The sequence below is a fragment of the Nicotiana tabacum genome, chromosome 17, assembly GCF_000715075.1.
Source record: "Nicotiana tabacum cultivar K326 chromosome 17, ASM71507v2, whole genome shotgun sequence".
Classification (NCBI taxonomy): domain Eukaryota; kingdom Viridiplantae; phylum Streptophyta; class Magnoliopsida; order Solanales; family Solanaceae; genus Nicotiana; species Nicotiana tabacum.
The window spans coordinates 72,662,005-72,686,163 of NC_134096.1; the positions used below are offsets into that span (position 1 = coordinate 72,662,005).

Consider the following 24,159-nt stretch of genomic DNA (forward strand, 5'->3'; position numbering starts at 1 on the left):
ATAGTAAAAACTACTAAAAAGAGTAAAACAATTGTGCGATCCTCACTTTGAGATGCAGGTTCTCTGAACTTTTGCTCTAACCCAGCTTCTTTGGCCGCACAATTTGTGTGCGGTCCGCATCTTGCAACATTCTCTGATGGAATTGCTTCATGGCCTGCGGCCACAGATGATATTCTGCGGTCCGCACTTTAAGCTTTTGTGCCTCTTTTTTTTTCCTTGAGTTCAAATTACTCCTTCTTGTGTTGGATTTCATCTCGGCAACTCATGTTCCAATATTCCTGCAATTAAGTACATTTCATCAGTTTTCGGGAACACAATTAAGCGCTTTTGGACTAAAATAAAAGCTAAAAGACTCTAATAAGTAGTCAAAATCCCCCACTTATCACTCCTCAAGTTGGGCCCGCAGTAAAACCACCTGAGCTTGGAGATCAGTGCATTGGGCTTGGACCCCCTTGTTAAGCTCGAGCTCTTCCTCTTTGATCATCAACGTCCCCTCCAGGACTCTGCACTTCCCCACCATCTGCACCAGCTCCTTGTCTCTGGCCTTCAAGTCCTCCCTCAGTTGGCGCACATCGCCGCCTTCATGAATCCGACACCGAAGCTCCCAGTACTTCTCGAGGACTCTGAAGTACTTGTCCTTCAACTTCACATAGATATCTTTAAGCCTCTGCTCCCTACGAGCACTCTCAATTTCTAAGACGACCCTCTACAAAATGAACAAAGGAAGTTAGAGACTGTGAAAGAACAAAACCAAAGGAAAACAACTAATAGCAAATGTACTTACCCAAAGGGAGAGGCCGACAATGTTATTCAACATGTCGTTGTCATTCATAGTCTAGAGAGTCGTACCCTCAACTTCAGAACTAAGAGGGACAAGGGAGGGGATAATCTTCTCGGTGTCCACGAGAAGATTACGGTCCATCGAGATCGTAATAGTCCTCGAAACCCCCCCCCCTCGAACCTCATTTCAAGCTGAGTACCCCCTCATCGGTCATCCTCATCTCGTCTACATCCATGTCAGAATCGGATCCAACATCCTCCTCAGCAACAACCTTACCTCTATCATCAGTCGAAGAGGGTACGTCCGCCGCAACCCCGGAAAGACGAGGCCTCCTAGCGTCTAGGAAGAACAGGGTCATCACTGCTCACTAGGGGTGTTCATAAAAACCCGAAACACCGAACCAATCGAAAACCGAACCAAACCGACCAAAAAAACCGATACTTTTTAGGTTTTGGTTTTGAATTTTAAAAACCAATCAAATTTGGTTTGGTTTTGGTTTTAATCAAAAAAATAACCGAAAAAAACGAACCAAACCGACTATAAAAGTTACTATTTAAATTTATTATTACAGATTAATATAAAGTTTTTAAAATTTTATGGTACATATTAGTCATTTGTATTTTTAGTCTAGTTCTTTGCTATTATATTAATCTAATTCTTTGCCTTTACATTCTAGTTTGATAGGTAGTTTTCTTTTGCTAAGTATAAGAATTTATTTCATGTTAAAAATAATTGATTTTTAACTGAGTACTTAAACTATTCATCACTAATTGATTCAATTATCATCAATATATCTTGGTAAATGATATATTTCTCAAAGAGCAATTGATTTGGTAGTGTTATATTGAAAATGTGGTCGCCGGAATATGCGTTTGGTAGTATGTCTCATATTTAAGAAAAAAAACCGATAAATAACCGAAAAACCGACAAAAATCGAATCGATAAAAAACCGACTTAATTGGTTTGGTTTGGTTCCAATATTAGAAAAACCGACTTACTTGGTTTGGTTTCTTTTTAGGGAAAAACCGACCCAAACCGAACTATGAACACCCCTACTGCCCACCATGCCTTCAACCGCATCCCTCGCAAGTCGTATATCTATATCCTCCAAACAAATGGCCTCAGTACTAGCCTCTGGGAACTCCCCGATATGCACTCTGGCCGTCTCCCCAAGGACAAAACCGTAGTATCCTAGATCAGTGGTCGCCGACCTCTCTCCCCCGACGTCCACAACACTCCTCTTGTGAGGCATCAAATCTCCATCGCTGAGCAAAGGTTATTCATCCTCATCTATAAGAGCGTACAAGGGAGAAGCCGAGGTCTCTATGGACGAAGTCTCCATGACCGAAGGAGGGACAGATTCTGATGCGGCAACGGGAGAGACCGGGAAAAAAGCAGCATCAACCGCAATCGAAGAAGGGCGGGAGTTGAAGACGTAGTATCTTCCCTCTTTCGGAACGAGGGTGCGAGCTCTCGACCTCCTCGAAGATCCCCTGGCCGAAACTAAGAAAACACAAGAAAAGGGAAAGGTCAGCAAAGGTAAACAAAAAAATATAAGACACCAATGGTAAAAGGGAGAGCAGGCCTAAACTTCTTAAAGAAACTTGGCCACTCACGAATCTCTGAGATATGAGGGAGGAGCCGATCGACCATGTCAGAAATGTGAGCGACCGAATGAGGAGGCGAGGTCTTGGCTGCATGAGAAGAGGACAAGAGGTCAAAGACCACGACCAAGCACATGAGAATAGTCGTATACCTACAAGCAAGGAAATTAGGTATTTATGAGCATAATTCCAAGCCTCAGGAAAACCGTCAAAATTGGCCACCACGTCCTCAGTTCTGATAAAAAAGAAGTTGAACTCGAATTAGAGGTTGGCTTTGTCGTCCATATTCACCACCAAGCACTTGCTTCCTCGGTGGCGAAGATTCAACATTGTTCCCCTATAAAAGCTAGGGGCGAACAGATGTATTAAGTGTCGAAGTGTCAACTCGACCCCGACTAGCTCGGCAAATTTGGTAAGCAACTTTATGAGTTTAAAAACGTACGACGCGGGTTGAGCTGGGCAAATACCGTAATAATGATAGAATTCCTCGGCCAGCAGAAGGAGAGGGAAAGAGTAGCCGACTTAGAAGGGGTAGGCGTAGAAGGCGCAATACCCAGCACGGTGGACCTGCACCGTATCCCACCTAGACGGGATTAATTCAATGTGATTGGGAAGGCCAAACTTAGCCTTAAGCCTGAAGAACAAAGAACAAAATCCGCTCATCGAATCCGCCTGAAGCCGGCTTTAATAAGCGAAGGGACTGACTGTATGGGTCAAAATCTATCTTTAGAATATTTAAGCCAAGATAATACTAGGGGAAGAGTTCCCAAGTCGTTGTTTGTCAAAATGGCCCAAGAAGCGACGAAGTCTGTGGTCGAAGAGTCAACAAGGGACGAAGTCGAGGAGTCAACAAGGGTCAAGACCGAGGTCGAGTACTTTTGACAGAGCTATAATGGCTAGTTTCAAGATAGGATATTTCAAAAAATATTCTATTGGATATTCTCTGCACTTGTACTATTAGGGTTTTTTTGGAGCATGTTCCCTATGAATAGAAAAAGACACTATGATAGGAGACATGTGATATTTATTTGTAAAACACACACTTTGACTTGAGAAAGAGAATCAGATCTCATTTGCTAAGATACAAACATCACCTTTTCGTTGAGATTCTTGTCTATATTTTTTCACTAGATGTGAGAATAACTCAAATATTCAAGGGATTGCCTATCATTCATCATTGTCAGAAAGAACATCCATTTATTCCATCCTTTCTTGGGTGACTCATTCATTCTATTTACTTAAAGAATTTTATCTAGGGATATTATTGTTAGCTAAGATTAACCCTTATTTATATAAATTTAATTATTTGAACCAAGATCTATATTTTTTGGTCAAACAGTTGTTAAGGACAAAAGTTATGTTTCCGGTAAGGGTTAATGGATACTTTATGGGATTAGGCCAGCATTTTATTGGGAATTAGCGGGCTATCAAACTTTGTTTACTTTACTTCTGATTAATACGAATCATGGACTAGTGGTAAAATCAAAACCTTTACTAAGAATATTCAAAATTTAATATATATATATATATATATATATATATATATATATATATATATATATACCTATATACATACATATATACGATGTCGAAGAATGTTCAATTGACCATCTTTCACCGGGTGTAGCTCCGACCCTAAATTCACGGCACTGGGGATACTATAAAGTTAAGCCTCAAGGCAGGTAGTGGCCGGGGTGCCTCTTTTCATATTGAATAAACTTGTCAGTGCATTATAAACATTCACCTTAAATATAAGGCAGAATAGCCTGACAAACACCTGTACTTGTTCTTGTTTGTCATCCCGGTCCCTGTATTCAACGAAGTTTCATCCAGATACCTAAACTCAGTCAAAACATATATTTTAAACCCCTGTGACCATTGACTGAACTTATGTGTCATTCATTTTGCTGAGTCAGAAAAATGAGTGGCTATACGCTCTAAAAAGGAGAGTGGATATATTAATTTTAATTTAAAAATATTAAGAAACCATAAAAAGAAAAAGAGTAAAATTATTTCCCAACCCAAGCATCCCTACCCCTTCAGCCTTATTTGTCCCCCGTTTTTCCTCATCTTCTTCTCCCTCTTCTTTCCTATCGTAATCCCCCCCCTTTGTGGATAGTCAGCAGCAAAATTAAAAGTATAGTATAGAAATGAAATGAGAAGAATTTTCTTTTAGGGAAGCTAAATAAACAAATCTGTTAATGGGTTTTAAAGATATCAAGAAGCTATGAAAATGCGAAGTAATTTGGTGATTTTTTCTACGACCGTGTTCATTAGTCCATGGTAGTCATGGGTTTTCCAAAGGAGTCTGGTGAGTGGAGAAGTAGATAGTGGAGTCCGCTTGTGATTATTTTCCAGTGATATGATTTTTCTTTGTGGTGGTCGGCAGTGAAATACTTTCAGGGATGTAGTTCTTTGTTTTGTACTCGTTGGTTGTTGCCCCCTTTTTGTATCTCTGTAAATTCTAAGATTAGATTACTATGGTGATATGAATTTTACCTAAAATAGTGAGAGTAAGGAGATGAAGCAAAATAGAATTTTTTATATCAAAATTGAAGAGTTTTATGTATATGAATTGGGGTTTAAGATTATGCTCAGAAAGGAGGAAAGAGAGCAAAACGGTAAGGCGACTCCGATTTTTCGATTATTTTCCGGTGATAAGGATCGCCGACAGCATAAGAAGATGGAGATGGATTTGAAATATTTTTAAAAAGTAATATTTAAATAAATAAAGATGTGGCATCAATTTATCTGATGTGGACATGGTATTTTCTCCACACCAGGCGAGTGACCAACATGTAATGCCGAAGGGTTTAAAATACATATTTTGACTGAGTTTAAGTGTCTGAATGAAACTTTATTAAATACAAGGTTAGGGACAAACACGTACAATTATAGATCAGGCTATTCTTCTGCCTAAAGTAAACATTAGACTTGTAAATTGAATAAAGATACACAATCCGTACTCTTTGAAATTTAGCAAATGTCTGTAGGACAGCGAGTTGGTACTAGACCTCTTAGTAATAGAATTTTTTTTTTTTAACAGCAAATGCATTTGGAATCTAGGTTCTTTTAGCATAGATTAGCAATGGAATTTTTTTTGACAAGGAACATGTCTTCATAGGATTTACTATCCTGATGAGCTCTACCTGATCTCTGGTTATTAAATCTAATAACCAGATGGATTTTGTGTGTGTTTAAATATTGCCCCAATGCAACAACTGCTCAGCACTTGGTCAAACACCAAAAGTAACTTTCTGTTAAGTTGGCAAGTAATCAGATCCTTCAAAGAAAATAGAAAGGAATAGAGGGAGGAAAAGAATGAATTTCTTAATGATAATTTTTCATCGCTACTCCTTTTTGACACTTTGGTATGAAGCTGGTACACAATTCATAATATGAACAGCTATATGACATTCAATAGTTTTAGGGTGTAAATACAAATTTATCCAGCTGACTTGTTACTAATTTGTTAACTACGTAATAGTTTTGCTTATCGAAAGGACAAGAATGAGTTTGTTTGTACAATCAGTAGTTCCTTCTTTATTAGTACAATGCACAAAAGATTCACTTTATCTTTCTCTTACTGATCAATAATTGTCGCTGTTTCATGCAGTTCATTTTTGTTGTCAGTGGTGCAGATAAAAATGAGCTCAAATGGTTGAGCTGCTTTTTGATTAGCAAAGTTGATGAAAAAGAGAAACTGTTTGAAAATCAAAATAAATATATACGGAAAGGAGAAGGAATAGAGGAAACTTTAGCGTTCTTTTAATGAAAGGGATTCGACAGATCTTTTCAGGTCAGCATTTGTTATTTTGGTGCATTATGAGACTGGACCACGAGATGATTGAATAATCCAACACAATTTCCCCCAGTGACACTCCATCTAAATTAGTTGAGCACTAACCAACAAATAATAAATACTATTGCAGTATTTGATGTCTATTTTAAAAAACTACAAATTCCTAAGGCAAGTGATGTTCCTACCCCGCCAACAAGGCGACACTGACCACTCTGTTTTCAAAAGCTACTTTGGATTCATCAAAACAAAAAATAGTTCATCATAATTCACTATCATCCAGAGAAGAGAGAGGTGTGCACTTCAATAGCTCCAATTTTGGTCCTCCACTTCAGATTCGCATTTTTCTCTTCTTCAACTATTCCCGGGAGATGGTTCAATTTGCCCCTCTATTATCACATTTTGAGTAATTTTCTCCTCTGTCATACTCCGAGTTCGTTCATGCCTAAACTACCTCGTGCATTTTGCCCTTAGTAGGCACTTGACCCTATTCCATTATTCCATAATAGATACACAAAATAGCATGGTACACAAAATATTTCACGTTCATATAGGGGGTCTTTGGAAAGGCCATAAGGCTTCAGGAGATAAGAAGTATATACATAGAATATCGAATATATAATTTTCCACATCATTAAAACCGGATTATAAAAAGTTAAACTGGATATTAAAGGGGTGATCACTAAGAATGAAACTCGTAACGTTACTATCCAAATTGCAACTTCTTAACCACCGTGCTTTCACTCAGATGCACGTCATTGAGATATAGAAAAATACAGCAACTTACAAACAAAAAAAGAATCTGTCCACTAAAGAATAAGTTGGAAAATAAACAATTTCTCAATTACGGCACAAACAGATATAATTTAAAACTAAAAGAAGAAACCATTAGGTAGAAGAAGTTGATTTGTTTCTTATTTGGCTTTTATTGACGATGATGACGATGGGTCCGTCCTTTCCTGCCCTCAACAACGGTTGGTTCATGTGAGTCACACACTTGCGTCTTGAATTTACACCCTAACTTGCTCCTCCACCCTCCTCCTCCTTTTTCTCCGCCGCCTGCGCCGCCGGGTTTCCCTACCTTGTCTATCTTCTGTATTGTTTTCTTCATTGTAGAGCATTCTCGTTCCAGTTCTTGTACTCGCGTCCTCATGCTATCCATATCCAAGCGTAGCACCTGATTCTCCCTCACTGCGTTCCTCCACATGCTACTCCCTTCCTGTGCACGTGCCACTCCAACTACTCCTGTCGTTTCCTCTTCCTCTCCACTTTCTCTGTCCCCTTCTCCGCCGTCCAAAATCGATAGCCGTGGGATGTCTCCCGGAGCAACGTCGGCGACCATAAGAGTTCCGGCGATTGCTTGCCGGAGTTGGAGTTGCTCGAAGAACAGTACCTGAACTACCGCTCTGAGTGGAAGCCGTTCATTCTGAGCTGCGTGTGTACACGCTTCTAGTGTTAGTTTCTGGCAATCCATTACTCCGCAAATTCTCTCCCTCTCCGCCTCCGATATCCATGGATGCGTCTGCATAAGGAATTTTGGTTTAACAGTGTTGAACACAAATTTATTGAAACTAAGCAAATGAATACACTTTCTATTTCTGAAAATGTCATTGATTACCTTGAGATACACATCGACGGCTCTGTAAAGGCCGTCATCAAAGAGTCGAGCTTGGTCCGGCAATGCAACAGCTAATTCACAGAATTTTTCCGGCGACAAATTATTGTCCGAAGCGATTTCCGATAAGTAACCGTCGATTAACTTTCCGACTAACATTAACGCCGCGGATCTGACACTGTTCTCTTCTTCGCCTTGAATACTAGCCGTCAATCTCTCCTCCAATCCGTTCAAAAAATATCCTAATATTCTCTCCACACAAGCAACATCATATAACGTTTCATTCAGATAAGAATAGCTCGGAATGAGTAGATCGTCCAATGTGGCTTGTTCCAGTTGAGATCCGATTTTTCTCTCCAGTGCAGCTCGAGAAGCTTCCGAAGCATTCAGTATATTTGCTGTTCTCAATAATCCGAAGAGAATCCTTGTAGCTGTTGAGGCATTTGAGCTTTTCTCTGCAGGAAGATTTGTAATTATTGTATCCAGAAGTTCTCTCTGTTCATTCTCTGAAGGTATTGAAGAAGACGATGCCTTCCTACTCGAACGTGAAATTCCTGGAATGTACTTCTTGGCATAATACATTAAACAGCTCTCGATAACCTCTGAACTCAAATCTCTACCTTTCATGGCAGAAATCAGACGCTTGAACAGAGGCAAACTCAAGTGCCCTAGCTCTTCGAACCACGAATCCATACCACCGGTTCTAGTGGCAACTTTACGGCGAGTATTTGCTTCAACGGCATCGTTCACCGGCCAGCCAAAGAGAGACGGATCAGCAACGGAAGCTCTAACGGCAACAGCGTCAATGCATCTCTGAACAATGCCGAGTGTTTCTGCTAACTGCAAGATGTTCTTACAAGAATTAAGTGTTTTGATGGAGTCCTTAATGCTCTTGAGCACAGTTTGTGAAAGAAACCTCTCCGTCTTGGAAATGAGGTTATCTTCGGAGTACTCTTCAGTCATCTCTAAGTACTCACCCGCACAGCGCAGTGGAGCAACATTCGTTGCAGACAGCTCGATTTTCACACCGTAGCAGAACTTGGCAGCCGTCTCGAATGTCTCTGAACCGCCCGGAAAATCAGGGAATGAAATACAACATTGCTGGTCCTCATCAATCTCCTCTGCTTCTTCTTCAATCTCTTCGTCACCATCACCTGCATCGTTGTCTCGTTCAGCAGGTTTTTGTATTCTAGTGCTTATTACAATATTTGTCTCTTGCTCTGTTATCATCTCATGAAGCTTTCTACTTTTTGACATCAGAGGAAACTGAAACAACAGACACAAACACACACGCACACAAAATAAGAAACATATGATTAGTTAATTTAATTATCTAGCGTTTCACTCAGGTTACTGACCTTGTGAAGATGGAAGGTCATATCATCAACTTCAATGATGATATCACTTGGTAATCCTGTAGTACAAAACCTGAAAAATGTAGGAACAAAAAATCAGTAAATTAATCAAAGTTAAAAATAAATGAAGAAGAAGAAGAAGAAGAAGGCAAGTGACATTGTTAGTACTCACCATGCTTGGCCTTTGGAAGTGGGGTGGTCAGACGGCGCCATTTTTCTTCAGTGTAAGGAGAAAGTGGAAACTTTAGTTAGCTAGAAGTACTAAGATAGATTCATGAAGATAAGGTGTTTGAAAGAAGGTCAGATTTTGTACTGGGGAAATGATTATGTAGGTTGAAAAAAAACTCAAGGAAAGAGATGATGATGAAGAAATAGATGAGTTTTCTTTTCCAAAATTTCTGTCTTTTAATTCGTACTAACCACTTTCTTCTTTTGATGAATCAGATCAGAATCTTCTCTTTTTTCTCTCTCTCTCTCTAGGGTTTGAAGAAAGAGGAGGAAAGATATATGGGTGGAGGATTCAAAAAGCAAATCAGGACTTTGAAATTTAGTTTTAAGAAAACATAAAAGGAGGATAATATTATCGTCATCATTATTTTAACCTTTTTCCTGCTTACAAACACCAAAAACACGCTTTGCTTGACAACTGTTGTTACTGCTTTTTTGCAATCATATTATCATATTATAAAATTCAGAATGTTTCTATTATTTGGGTGGGCCTAAGTTTAATTTGAGAACAATCACACCCAACTTGATTAGTCGAGTGGAGTTGCATAAAGGAGTATTCACGTTGTTGTCATAATTAACATTTGATTTGCTTTGTTCATAGTATGCTAATTAATCAATTCATTGCATCTCAGTATCAAATTATTTTTTCTATATGTTTGGATAGCTGATATATTTTTGACCGACCGATCAAATATGTAACTTGCCGAAAAAAAAAAGAGTTAATAATACGATTTTTTTGTAATTTGACTAATTTAATATTGATGATCACTAAATTATCGCAAACTATCTTTTTCTTTAAGCTCTTGTTTGGCCATAGATTTTGGATACTTTTCTTCAAAAAAATTGAAAACATTGTTTGTTCCTAAAATATGATCAGTTTTTGAAATTTTTTAATTTTTTTTTCAAGTTCCCAAAAACTTATTTAGTGCAGTTTTTGATCAAAAATTTTCTCTACTCATAAAACTTTAACTTTTTTTCAAATAAAATATATGTCCAAACATAATTTTAATTTTTAAATATTATTTTTTAACACAACTTTAAAAAACTTTTTCCTTTTAAGTTTCAATCAAATCTAGGTCCCTAATTTGAAACTCACTATGCTTTGCGAAATTCAGAATAAATGGAGTCAAAAAGAGAGAGGAGACTAATGGAACAAATGATTTCTGAGATTATGGGGTTATAATGACATGAATGTGGATGGTCCCATAAGAGGGCTCCAACTCAAAGGTGGCCCCATCTAGGTTGTGTCCAGTTATTGTATATCTAAGGACAAAGTTATGAGTAGTCAGTCAAAAATAATTATATTTACTAGTTAAATATATAAAAATATATAAAATAATATAGATATTATATGTATATTATATACATAAATATATAATAAATATACATATTTGTCAGTTATTATTGATATAAGAACTTAGAATAACAGCTTGAGTGCAATTTGACACACCACTCACCAGAGTTTGGTGGTTCACATGTATACTATGATCTCTTTCAATTTCATGAAACAACGATATTACTATTCATCTTCATTATTTTTAAACAATATTAAATCACTTCATTTTAATTTTTTCCGTAGTGATTTAAATATCTTCAGAATATGTAAGTGAGTCAACCTATAAAATCCTCCCAGATTTCTTTGATTAATAAAAAATTCTGGTCGGAAATCTTTGATGAGAAAAATGGCCTACCCTGCCTGCCATAAATTACAACATACCTACCTTTATTTGTAGGGCGTTAAATGGCGTCTTTATGAGGTCCACGCAAAGAGAGGTTGCACAATCTTAAATGGTCTATCTAACATTTCAAATTCAAAATAAATAATGTAACAACGATATATTTTTTATTTAAAAATAATGAAGGCAGGATATTTTATTAAAATGTAGAAATGCCAAGACATACCATACAACTAAGTAGGCGTTTAGACATAAAAAAAATTTAATTTTTGAAAAAAAGTAATTTTTGGAGTAAAGTTGAAAAATAGTATTTGAAATCATGTTTGGACATGCATTTCACTTGAAAATATATTATAGTTTCGTGAGTATGAAATTTTTTATTTTTTATTTTGAAAAACTGATTTTCAAATAATTTTTAAAAACTTGCAAAATTTCATGGACAAATACATTTTAAAGAAAAAAATTGGAAAAAGAAAAGATTTTTATGGATAAACGGAGCCTAAATATTCTCGGGGTTGAATGCAAGCTTACTCAGTTTCGACGAATAAAGAAAGTTTTTTACCAAAAAATAATAATAAATAAATAAATATTCTCTGTTTCGACGAATTAATAGTTAAGAAAACATAAGAGCATAAGATTGAAGATCCTCCCCTAAAGTTAATTCATGTTCTGAACAAGTTGACGACAAAGAAATGCCATGATTATAGCCATATCTGGTGAACATTCTTAATATTTAATGACTAATAATATGATTATTAGTTAACTTTTGTCTTTAAGGAATATGACCATATGACACTCTATTGATCAAACTGGTCCCAGGATGTCTAAAGTGGCGTTTGGACATAAGAATTGTAAAATTAAAAAATATATATATATATTTTCAAGTAAAAATGGTATATTTGAAAATTTGAGTTGTGCTTGGACATGAATATAATTTTGGGTTGTTTTTGAAGTTTTGTGTGTGATCTGAGTGAAAATTTTGAAAAACAGTTTTTTAGAGTTTTTCAAATTTTCGAAAAATTCCAAAATGCATCTTCAAGTAAAAAATTAAAAGATTTATGACCAAATACTAATTTCGAAAAAAAGTAAAAAAAAAAAATTCGAAAAATATAAAAAATTTCTTATGTCCAAACGGCTCTTAAATATTCAGACCATTAATTTCAATTCAAACTCTATATATAAATAAATATATTGTCAAAATAATGTTTTTTAATTAAGTTTGCATGTATTGCACATAGGGTATTAGTATTTCACGCTCTGTAATAAATTAATGACTGATTAATCAATGAAGAGTACTCATTGATTTCACAAATAGTCATATAATTTCACAAATAGTCATATAATTATGATTTTTTTTCACCAAAATCATATAACTATGACTTTTTTTCACCATAGTCATATAATTATGTTTTCTCACACAAAAATTATAGAACTTTCACTAACTCACACAAAAATCATAATGATGGAAAAACACAACTTTCCGGTAGTATATTTTTTCATATTTTATTTTCGATCTAATAAATAATAACTCAATTAAAATAAAAATGACCCGACCCAAATCCAACCGAATACCCATATTAAAATAATATTACAAGTGAATCCTTCTCCAAAATGTGCTACTTCTATCTTTTATTTTCTTTTTGAAGATTTTTATTTAAATTTATAGCATTATTATCTCATGAGCTCTCTGATTATTCGTACTTTTTTTGTCAGAATCTCATGAAAAATACTCCAACGAAAGAAATATATGTTAGTATACAAAATACTCCAAATTATTTATGTCGGACACTTGGTAGGTAGTATATATGATTTGACCACCTACTGTTTGTCTCACATAAATGAATTCAAAAAGATATCATAAACAAAATATAACGCCGTCTCCGTGCCGTCGCCCGCCGTTGCCATTTTACTGAAAGAGAAGAGAGAGAGGACACCGCACCGATTACCAAAATTGGAGAGAGAAAAATGGAGAGATGGGAAAATTAGGGTTTTATTTTCGTTGGATAGACACAGAAAGCGATGCCCGTTATTATTATTTTTTAATTTAATGGAATAAGCATTAAGCGCAAAAAGAAAAAAAAACTCAGATCGGGTCACTTCTATTTTAATTGGGTTATTATATATTATACTAAAAATAAAAATATAAAATAAGAAAATACTACCGGAAAATGATGTTTGTTGTTCACTATAATTTTTGTGTGAGTTAGTAAAAGTTCTATTACTTTTGTGTAAGAAAATATAGCTATTTAAATTTGATATAAAAAAAAATATTAGCATTTGTAAAATTTACCCGTAAGTTTTGTGGTTAAAAAAGGGGGCACAAATACCAAACCAAAGTACCACATTGAGCTAATAAAGAAAACAAAAGAGAGGCACAAAACCCTGACTACTTGCAAATTTATAGAGTAAGAATTACAAGCACCCTGCACAAGGTTAGAAAAAGCACTCCATTCTCGAAATCGATTTTATTTGTTTACACACATTTAGAACTTTGGAAGCATATTAGAGTGGTTCGGTCAATGTGTATTTGACCTCAAAATTTACAACACCATATCACATTATTATTACTTTATTACATCACTATCACTATATTAATATACTTTATTGGTCTCCAGATGCAGTGTAGCTAGTGCCCAACGGCATCATCACCTAATTGAGTACCTGCAAAACAACAAAAAACGAAACCAATTATTGGGAAATTAATCAAGGATTAAAAAGTTTCATAAGATTAATCTAAGTAGAAATGAGACCAGGTAGTCACTCTAAAAGATTGCTTTTTAGAAATTAACCAAAATATAATCTTGTATTTTAGTTTTTCAGTACAATTTTTTTTGGACAGAAATGTCTTGAATCCTAAAATTTTCAAGATAAAATAATTACAGACTAATCTCTAAATAGCATCCCAAAAAATAACGGTCATTACACTTCCTCCTTAATCTAAGTTGGAGGTAGAGGGGTTCTTTAATAAACCATCACCTTTGATTTATTGCATTGTCTCTAATCCAACTAATAAAGCACTTTCTTGGAAGTAAATTCTTTCTAAAGAAATGAAGAAACAAATTATAGCTTAAACTTTTGAGTCGTTCACAATCCTTCAAACTTGTAGAAAATAGTATGAGCAAAATTGTCAAAAGTTGTAAACACTAAGCAAATGTCGTGATTTTATAGATTTCTTCGGAAATAAAAAAATAAATAGGATAGAATTTCCACCTTCCCTATTTGGTTGGCACTTGACATAAGGGACCATCTGCTTAATTTCTTTCATTTTCCTTGATCAGAATCTAATCATAAAAGGTCTACCAAAGTCGAGAAAGAGCAATAAAAAAAAATGTACTACTTATTGGAGCAACAATAGATCTTAATATATACTTTTTCTCCAAGTTGTGACCTTAATTTTATTTTAAATCAAAGGTCTTTTTTATCTCTAGCTTTGCCTAGTGGCTATTCTTAAAAATCTGCCAATGTGTAGGAAAATGCGATGATGTAGAGGCAGATTTACTTAGTGATGCCCAAATCATACTCTAATTATATATATGTATATAAAAGATTAAGCAAAATTTAAAAAAATATATACATGTATTAATAGGTATAATCAAAGTTTAAATCCTACATGATATATACCTACAGTGGTTGGAGAACATTTGTTTTGGGTCATGGTCTGAGGAGGAGGGATGACAACCCCAGGCCAAGGACAACAATTGCAGTGTTTGCCTTGTTCGATGCTAGCATATAGGGTGGTCAAATGTTTACCACACCCACCCCATGAGTATTTGCCACATTTCTTGCAATCTACTCTATAACACATTTTTTCGTTCTACGTATTTCTTTTCTTGGAACTCTTCGATTCTAAGTTGATGATGTTTTGTTAACTTTATCCAATTCTTGAACTCCTTTATAGGAGTGCCATCAACTTTGATTGCAACGACCAATCGTTGACACCCATATAATGTGAATTGTCGCAAAGTTCCTTTGGTGGTATCGTATAACTAGGGCTTTCTTTCACGATAAGATTCAGTTACTATGTTTTTCTTGCTGCATTTTATTTGGTAAATTGGCATTTTGTGGTTGTTTGATTCCATATAGAATCCATCAATGCTAAACACGTCAATCCACATCTAAGACAATACAAACCATACTAATCCAACTGTCATCAGACAAAACGTGCTAAAGTACAACATGTTATGGTACTCTTAGCATTAAATCAATAATTCCACATGTAATAATGCTTTGGGAGAGTATAAACATCCAGAATACACGACAGAGAGCAGGTATTGCTTCACGTGAAAGTGCGCTTAATTTCAGAAACATTCGTACGTCGCCTTAGCTGCCAGAGCAATGTTGGATTGAATTATCTTACTACTAAGATATCCTGGCACTGAATTTTATCTTTTATTATAATCTTTAGGAAACAACAGCACCAGATTCACCATGCTGGTTAGATACCAAAAATTTCCTATGAGGAAGGTTTGGACTAATAATAGAATAGAAAAATCACATAGCGTTAGAGCAAAAACATGGGTACAAGGACCTTTTTCTTTTTTTGGATAATAGTGGTATCTAGACCAACTTATGCCATCTATCAAATACTAGCCACCTCCTAGCAACACGGTACTGTGAACAAAACCTCAAAGAAAGGTCATCTTAATTTGAAATGTATTAGGTCTGCTGTTAAATGATATGAAGAAAGAAGAAATCTAAAACCTTGATAACCATAAGTTTACTTGAAACAAAAAGAAAAGATAGGTGAACGAGGGTTAATTTTAAAACCAAGTCATGTTACATCCTACACTGCCCTCACGACCCTACAAACAAATACTAATAAATAAAAATACTAAGACTTGCTACTTGCCATGACGGTGAATCAGCACCCAGTAGTCTACGTAGTGAATAACTATTAACTAGTTCAGTTACTGGTCTTCCAGCATAGTTACCATCTCATTCAAAAAAGTGTTCAACTTCCGAGTCTCAGTAGATTATCTGAAGAACATACAACTGCAGAGAATAAAGCAACAGATACAGAATAGTCACTAAGGCATAAGTGATCAAGGACAGGACATAAAATTATGCCATCTTACAGCAGACTTCCCAGCTAACAAACAGAGTCAGCAACAACATAAGCAAATCACCACTAGCGTTGTCAATAGGCTTTCTTTGTATGTTAAAGATTACTTCATCACAGCAACAACAATACACTCTTTACGAGGCACTGCCATCTCCATTATTTGATGGCGGCTCAGATGCAGGCTTTTTCATTGGACTAGACTCTGTAGTTGTGTTTAGCAGCACCCTCTTGACTCCTCTTCCCACTACACCTAGATGAGTCACTCCAGCTGCCTCATTTGTGTGAGCAGTGGAAACGGTTGGAGAGTCAAAACCTCCACTACCACTGGCAGCAGCACCCATCTGTGAAGAGCTCACAGCCATAGAAGAAGAAGCTTTTTCCGTACTTCTTGCTTTCGCAGAAACCAATCCCAGAATATCTGAGAGGATAGATGATGGATTTGACATGCACTGCTGCAAATCTTCAAGCTGCAAGTGGAAGAGTCACAATTATAAAAGAAGAAATAACCAAGACATTAATCAAAACTCATTTGGTGATATACTTGCCTTTTTCTCCAATTCTGCAGATAGACCTGTGAGCGTTTCAATCTCTGCTTCTTTAGCAGATACAGAGTCGGACTGTGATGCACTGGACGATTGTCTCGCAATCTGATCTACATTAGTAGCTGATCTTTCTGTTGATTCTGACAAAAGCTTTATTTCATCGGTGAGCCTCTGTAGCCGCGACTTGCAAGTCGAAACAGCTTTTTGGCAGTATGGTATGGCTTCCTGAGGCTTAGAAGCAATTTCCAGACATAAACATATCCTAAAGTTGCTGTAATCCAGTTAAGAACACAAAGCGAGGAAGAGGAAGCAACACCTAAATTTGGCACTTAATAAAACCCAGATAAAGTAATTAATACTAAGATGTAGGACAGAGAACAATCCCCTTAAGGGTTGAAGGCAAGTTACATTACTAAGGATACAGCTCAGCAATATGGCGACTGTCAGGTTCAACCAAGCGTTCCAAAATGGATAATGCCTTCAGGTAATCACTAAGGGAAGTTTCAAGATCCTCTGCAAAAGAAAAAGACAGAATTTACAAATCCTGTAGCATCTGAAGTAGAGAAATTAACATCTTGTTACAAATCATTCGCATGCGGTTTGTTCAGTTCAGTTTAGGTCATTTTTATTTCAACCACTTAATCCATTTCCAGTCAGCTAGGATTTTCCTAGGAATTCATGAAACAGACAGTGAATCACCATCTAGAGCGTAAATACGACCTTACAACTAATAATGCTAGCAAGTTGCTAAATTATGTTTTAATAGGAGGAAGGGGGCTCCGTCACTCATGGTCATGACCCCTCTTATTCTCTAAGTCTCAGCAAGGAGTTCCGCCATTGTGCCAAGCGACTAGTATTACTTCTCCACCCTTGTTCGCCCCCAATATTTGCCTCCAACCCTCCTCAATCTGCCCATCATTTCCTCTTTCTTAGTCCCATAATCACAACACAGAAACACCTCTCAACACATCATGTTCCAAAACATCTATACCTCGCTTGTGATAGAACTAGATATTTTATTAATCAAGATGATATTAATTGATTTTTTTTTTTGCTAAATCACCAAGCTATTTGCAGCACAGGATTGCACTTCAAAATAACCAAAATGCTAGAATAAAATCTAATGGAAGTTGAAATGTCCATCGGGGCTATCAACCACCAATGGACACTTCAACTTCCCACACAGAAAATAGGAGTCTGACAACACCATTCTAATTAAGGTAATGGAAGTACTGTATAGAGGAGAAAACCTTTTTCGAAGGCTACCTCAACCAAAGATTATAATACATCCAATTTTAATTTCATTTAGTGCTACGCCACACATTTTAATGCTGTTAAAATCATTCTCATATCTAGTTATCACTGTTGTCTCCATTGATTTGAAAATTTTGAATTAGATAAATTATTGCAGCATGGGATTGCAATTAAAAATAACCAAAATGCCAGAATCAAATATACTGACTTTTCCAGTTGAGATGACAACTTAATTATCAGTCCTGGTATCAGTATTCAGTAGATATTTCATTCAACAAGACAAATGGTGGTTGATAGCCCAATGGACAACTTCACAGGACAGATACTAAAAGGAGTCTCACAACACCATTCTAATTAAGGTAATGAAAGTATTGTTTAGGAGACAAACCTCTTTCCAAGGCTACCTCAGCCAAAGCTGATAATACATCCACTTTTTCCATTGTGTCACCAGAGTGCTTTTCAGCAATTGCCCTTGCAACATCTAACAGTTTCCAGGCTAAATCCAGGTCAGTTTCATCCTCATCACCTTCAGCCACATCCTCAGCATCACTTTCTTCTTCATCTTCATCTCCTTCATTGTCTTTTTCCTCTGCAGCTGTCCCATAACAGAGTATCCACAACATGAATTATCATATCTAAAAAGGATATCATTACACAATTTCCCAGGTTCTATTTTGACAACCTAATTTTTTGCACTGCTAACATAGATCTCAGAAGACCAGCAAACGCGATAGTAAATACCCATTTCTTAGAATTAGAACGTCAGAGACTAATAGTTTCCAGATAACTGATTTCTATTAGTGGGAGGACAGCACCAGCATATCTTTACAAGTCTAACAATTCCTCTTTCCAAAAACTACTCTACAAAGGAGGCAGCAGTAATCAGTAACAAACTAAAAATGACAAGCACAGAAGGCGAGTGGTATCTACTTAAGTCGCAATTAAGAATTTATATGATTCAACCGGGTAACAGAGTTGTGTCCTGTGTCTTTAAAGCAAAATGTGCAATAAGAAACAGGGCCATGGGCTTTTAAACCAAAACGTGAAGCAAAGAGCACGCCTCTTTGGAATGAAACACACATTTACAGAAAATATAAATATTACCAAACATATATGTTTTTTCAAAAGGATATATGTTTGGTACTTATAACACTGTATTGCAATTAAAGTTGCTACTTTAAATGTCCGGTGTACAATTGACACTAATAATCCAACTCAAATTAAACAACTTTCAAATGTTATGTCAACAAGGATACAGAAACATAAATTTACTCACATAATTGATTTCAGATTTCAATTAACCAATAATTTTGGAAGGGGAAAAAAGAACTAATATGCAACATTCAATTCTGTATTTAGTTATTTTAAAAAATGAAATAAAACAGTAGAAGAGAGAAGCTCAAAATGAGAAGTTATAGAAGAATAGAACTCAAATACTGGAAGAAAGAAAAGTCATTGTTTGAGAAAGAGAAAAATCAAAAGAAACAATGAAACAGAAGCAGTAAAAGGAGAGGTTTTACAAACTCAGGAGCACTAGCACTCAAATAGCAAGGAGAGGTTCATGAAATAGCATTAGTTCTCCCTCCCTCCCTCTTTCTTTAAGCTACATTCAAAATAAACTACTCTTGCTGGATCACTTTGCTCCTCGCTTCTTTTTTCTAAATCACTTTGTTCCTCACTTCTAAAGTGATGGACTACGAAGAAACTCATTGCTTCACCCATGAGGCAATAAACCACCTTGCTTCACATCACTCTATTGCTTTAGGCGGCGAATCAATGGATTTTAATGACACTTTTTGTGTTGATGCTAACTTTGTTAATTAATTAGCAAACTCTTCAATTCAATTATTATTTTTTCATTATAAACGATGTCATTGCTATAAAGCACGAGTAGCATTATAGAGAAGTCAGATGAGATTAATGCAAAAGAATCTAACCATCATCTTCCTCTTTCTCCTTTCCATTTGAGCTTCCACCTGGTTCACCAGTACTTGAGATAGAAGCAACAGAAGATTCACAACTAACAGCACTCTTAACAGAACCATCTCTATTAGAATCTTGTTGAGACTCGCTGTCCTTTTTAGGTATAGAAACCAAAGGATCAGCCTCATCCTGAGCTTTGCACAGCAAAGCACACCCATATCTATAGTATGCATTGATACATTCAGGAGCAAGTTCACCAAAATGTGCAACCCTGAAATTTTTGCAAAATAAGTCAACGTGAAACGAGAAATCTATTAGAAAAGGTAGAACGGCATAGAAAAATAATATCTTTCTCCCAATTGATGTGATGCACATTCCTTTTTAGTCTCCCAAAAGGAATGATATCTTACTATATTTAGAAACAATTTAACTTTAAACAACACAATTTCCCATTAATGGGATGATTTACAGCCACACAAATATATATGACTTGTTAAGAGATATATATAGGGAGAGAGAAACTCTAAAACTATGTGTATCGTATGATGAAAAAACGTACAATGTCCTTGAAACAACTTGAAAAACTCTCTTGAAATATTTTCTTTATACACACACACACTCATGTAACAAAGAATGCAATAGAAGAGAACAAGAAAGAAAATGAAGGAGCATACTATGAAAAGACTGATGGATACTAATTCCTCTATTCAATTGGTCAACTCAACAGCTTTGAAACATTTTAATTCCACTTTGAGAAGGCTATTGAAGAATGTATTTGAGAATAGCCCAGAGTCCCCCGGAGCATGTAATTCTCAATTATACACAGTTGTACTTCATGTCTGCGGCTCAATCATCCCAAAAGGGGAAAGATTTAAGCCGCACCAAGACAAAAAAAATTCACATTGCAATTTAATAAGATAAGTAAAGCACGTATATGATGAAATATTTATCCAATAATCTCTTAAAGACTTTGTACTGTGTATCAGTCCTATATTAACAATATATTCTGCTCATCAAAATACCTTGAAAGATGAACTTATCTACTGCACCTGCAGTACAATAAACCCTAACCCTAAACTCTCGTGCCTTTGCTGCATCACTGACAAAAAACGATCAAACGATTTTCTTTTGTGATGTAAGTTTCGAACTAAAGCTTAATTCGAAATAAGCTAATCTAACAGTCTATAACCAAAGAAATAAGCAGGCAGCTAAATATACTTGATATACAAAAACCGGAGGAAATGAAATGTGTAAACCCTAACCGGATTTCTAGGGCACGACTATAGCATTCAACGGCCTCTCCATAATCTCCATCTTTATCGGCCTTAGCACCTTTCTCCATTAGCTCATCGGCGTACTCCAGCGATTTTTCGCGGTCACCATCAGAAGTAACCGCAGAACTCTCAGCATTATTATTGTTGCAAGTCGATTCTGTACCTCCCTGAAACCCTGATTCGATGGTGGCATTCACCGAATTCTGGTTCTGCTCCGGCGTAGGGCTTGCTGTTTCTGAATTTGCTACTTCCTCAGCCATTGTTCACCTTCGATTAGAATTAGCAACTCCTAGCGGAAACTTTATAAACCCTCGATTTTCCCTCTCTTTTGAACCCCCAAAAACCCGTATGGCGCAAAAATGTAAAATGGCTGGTTGGGAAGAACCGGCGTCGTTTTACGTCAATGGTACCCGAGGAAAAAGAACATCTCCCAATTGTGTGCATTTTTGTTATGACTGTCATTTGATCAATTTTTAAATTTACCACAATATGATAAAAGAATACGTTATAATCTAATGGTTACAGATATATGAAAATATTTCTTCGGACCTAGTGCATACATTACACGGAGAAATTTAAAATTAGCTTGATTTATAATTGCTAATTAAAAATTAATCACTATTTTAAAATTAATCAAAATTTAATTGTTTTTTTATGCGATAATAAAATCTCGATAAAAATACCCTTAAGTTTAAATCCGAAAAAATTTCCAGCACAATATATTGGAGTTCGAACTTTTTACATATGGAATTCCAGCATAATATGTTGAAATTCGCATACAAGGTGTATTTGAAGTTTAAACTCCACGACAATATGTTGGAATTTCATAATCCAGCATGTTATGCTGGATTTTTTTCGTGTTTGTTTCATCTAAGGATATTTTTGTCCTATTTTTATCTCTGCATTAAATAGTAACTATTTTTCTATTAATTTACAAATACTTGCAGTATTTTTTAATCGGAAAAGCTAAAATATCCCTATCATTTGGTAAATGATTTACTTTTACACTCTGTCCATCTTTTGGTCCAAAAATACACTCGACGTTATCTTTCGGATTAAAAATACCCCCGCGACTAAAGGAATTTTCCGTGGTCCCCTTTTTAATGTGTTGGCAGCGCGTAATTGGGCCACGTGGTTCCCTTGTCCATATCAAATTTAACCCGCTCAAGATTTAAACTCACCCCATATTTAGTTCTGCCCAGTTTTTTGGATTGAACATGTTCTTCAACCTTCGAATTTGCTTTGAAAATTCACCCAAATCCATCTCAAATCTATTTCAAACTCCCTCAAATTTCAGATTTAAGCTCCTATTAATGTCCCCAACAAAATCTAATAGCACACATTCAAAATAAGTTACAATTTCAAAAAAACCCAATTTCGAACCAAGGTTTCAAAAGAGTTTTAATGGAATCACAGCTCCTTCTTCAAGGTTCTCATTCTTTGGAACTTTACTTGAAATTGTTTGACCAAAAAATATAACTCTTGGTTCAAATAATTAAATTTATCTGATAATGGGTTATACCTAGTTAATAATAATATTTCTAGATGTGACTTCCGAAAGCGTGATTAGCGTCGAATAGGTCCGGTAAGAAAGTGATAACAACATGCAATAACTATTCCAAAAAGTATGAGCAATAATGTAACATTTAATAACAATAAATAACAATAAATGACCTTCAAGTAAATAGGAGGAGTGATTCACCCAATAAAGGATAAACTAGACGGTTGTTTCACCTGACAAGGATGAGTGACAGACAAATCCTTTAATGTTCGAATTATTTTCGGATCTTATGGAAAAGTATGGAATAATATAGACAAGAATCTTGATGAAAATGTAGTGTTTGTATCTTAGTAAGAGAGAGAGAATCTTTTGTCAAAGTATGTTCTTGCCAAATGAATATCACATGCCTCGTATCATTGCCCTTTTTCCTATTTATATGAGACATTATCCTAGTAAACTCTAATAGTACAAGTGCAGAGAATATCCACTAGAATATTCTTACATATCCTATTTTGAAAATCAGTTGTTACAACTTCATCAGCGATGCTCGACTTCGACCATTATCAACACTTCGACCATGGCTCTCGTCGACTCTTCGGCTATAGGTCTTGCTGCTTCCTGCTCCTCCTCGCCTAATGACGGCTCAAAGACTCTTTCTTTAGTGTTATCTGAGCTTAAATATTACGGAATAGATTTTGACCCATACAGAAATAACTTCCAAATCTGAAATTCGTTCTCAAAATTGATTGGGTATTGCTGGAAATTAATTGCTGAACCTTGATATGGAGTTTGGTTGGAACAAGAATTTGGAACTCCGCTTGAAAAATTTTAGCCATTAATTTTTTTATTTTATTTAGAAGAAGTGATGGAAATGGAGTAGAAAGGGATAGGATCTAGGGTTAAGGTTGAAAAACTTCAGTGGGTTGATCCAATAAATTGGGGTGGGTTTAAATCTGGAGCGGGTTAATTTGATTTGGACAAGGGAGTCGCGTGGCTCAACTACGTGCTGCCAACACATTAAAAAAGGAACCACAAAAATTTTCGTTAGTCGCCGGGGTATTTTTAGTCCGAAAGATAACGTCGAGTGTATCTTTGGACCAAATGATGGACAGAGCGTAGAAGTATACCATTTACGAAACGATAACGACGTTTTGGCCCTTTTCCGTTTTTTAATTACCAAATCGAAAATCGGCTTGCCCATGCTATTTCGATTATATTATACCATATTAGTTTTATCGTGATTAAATAATAAATTGAGATAAAAAAATATTAATTGAAATTTGTTAAATAAAATTTATTTTATAAAAATATGTCATTCATTTATTGGTTTGATGTATGCATTGGTGTAAGTAATTATATTTTCAGTGTTGTCTAACCTTTAATTGATTAAACAATTTCAATCCTACTATAATTTCTTCATCTTTAACTCTGTTCTTCATTATTCACGAGTCGATAATATTTTTCGGAAGGATTGAAGTTGTCGTTTAATGCATCATTTAAGTATGGTACCAATATACCAAAAGTCTTAACTATTTTTAACACACC

The 24,159-nt window shown here is 35.7% G+C and overlaps 2 protein-coding genes and 1 long non-coding RNA gene across 3 annotated transcripts; all 3 read right to left on the reverse strand.

Moving 5' to 3' along the window:
- Nucleotides 1-6,887: 6,887 nt before the first annotated feature.
- On the reverse strand, nucleotides 6,888-9,703 carry LOC107824243 (BTB/POZ domain-containing protein At5g66560). Its single transcript, XM_016650989.2, has 4 exons — nucleotides 9,327-9,703; nucleotides 9,158-9,227; nucleotides 7,803-9,065; nucleotides 6,888-7,706 (listed from the first exon to the last, which is right to left on the reverse strand). Exons 1-4 carry the CDS (start codon nucleotides 9,365-9,367, stop codon nucleotides 7,110-7,112), a joined length of 1,971 nt encoding a protein of 656 aa, XP_016506475.1. The 5' UTR covers nucleotides 9,368-9,703; the 3' UTR covers nucleotides 6,888-7,109.
- Nucleotides 9,704-13,488: 3,785 nt separating this feature from the next.
- On the reverse strand, nucleotides 13,489-14,921 carry LOC142171414 (uncharacterized). The gene is made up of 2 exons (XR_012700978.1): nucleotides 14,680-14,921; nucleotides 13,489-13,719 (listed from the first exon to the last, which is right to left on the reverse strand). It is a non-coding gene; the product is annotated as an uncharacterized LOC142171414 (long non-coding RNA).
- A 1,034-nt stretch (nucleotides 14,922-15,955) lies between these two features.
- On the reverse strand, nucleotides 15,956-21,525 carry LOC107824241 (uncharacterized). The gene is made up of 6 exons (XM_016650988.2): nucleotides 21,102-21,525; nucleotides 19,854-20,110; nucleotides 18,305-18,511; nucleotides 17,085-17,175; nucleotides 16,666-16,933; nucleotides 15,956-16,587 (listed from the first exon to the last, which is right to left on the reverse strand). The coding sequence occupies exons 1-6, from the start codon at nucleotides 21,371-21,373 to the stop codon at nucleotides 16,255-16,257; spliced, it is 1,428 nt and encodes a 475-aa protein (XP_016506474.1). The 5' UTR covers nucleotides 21,374-21,525; the 3' UTR covers nucleotides 15,956-16,254.
- Nucleotides 21,526-24,159: the final 2,634 nt, after the last annotated feature.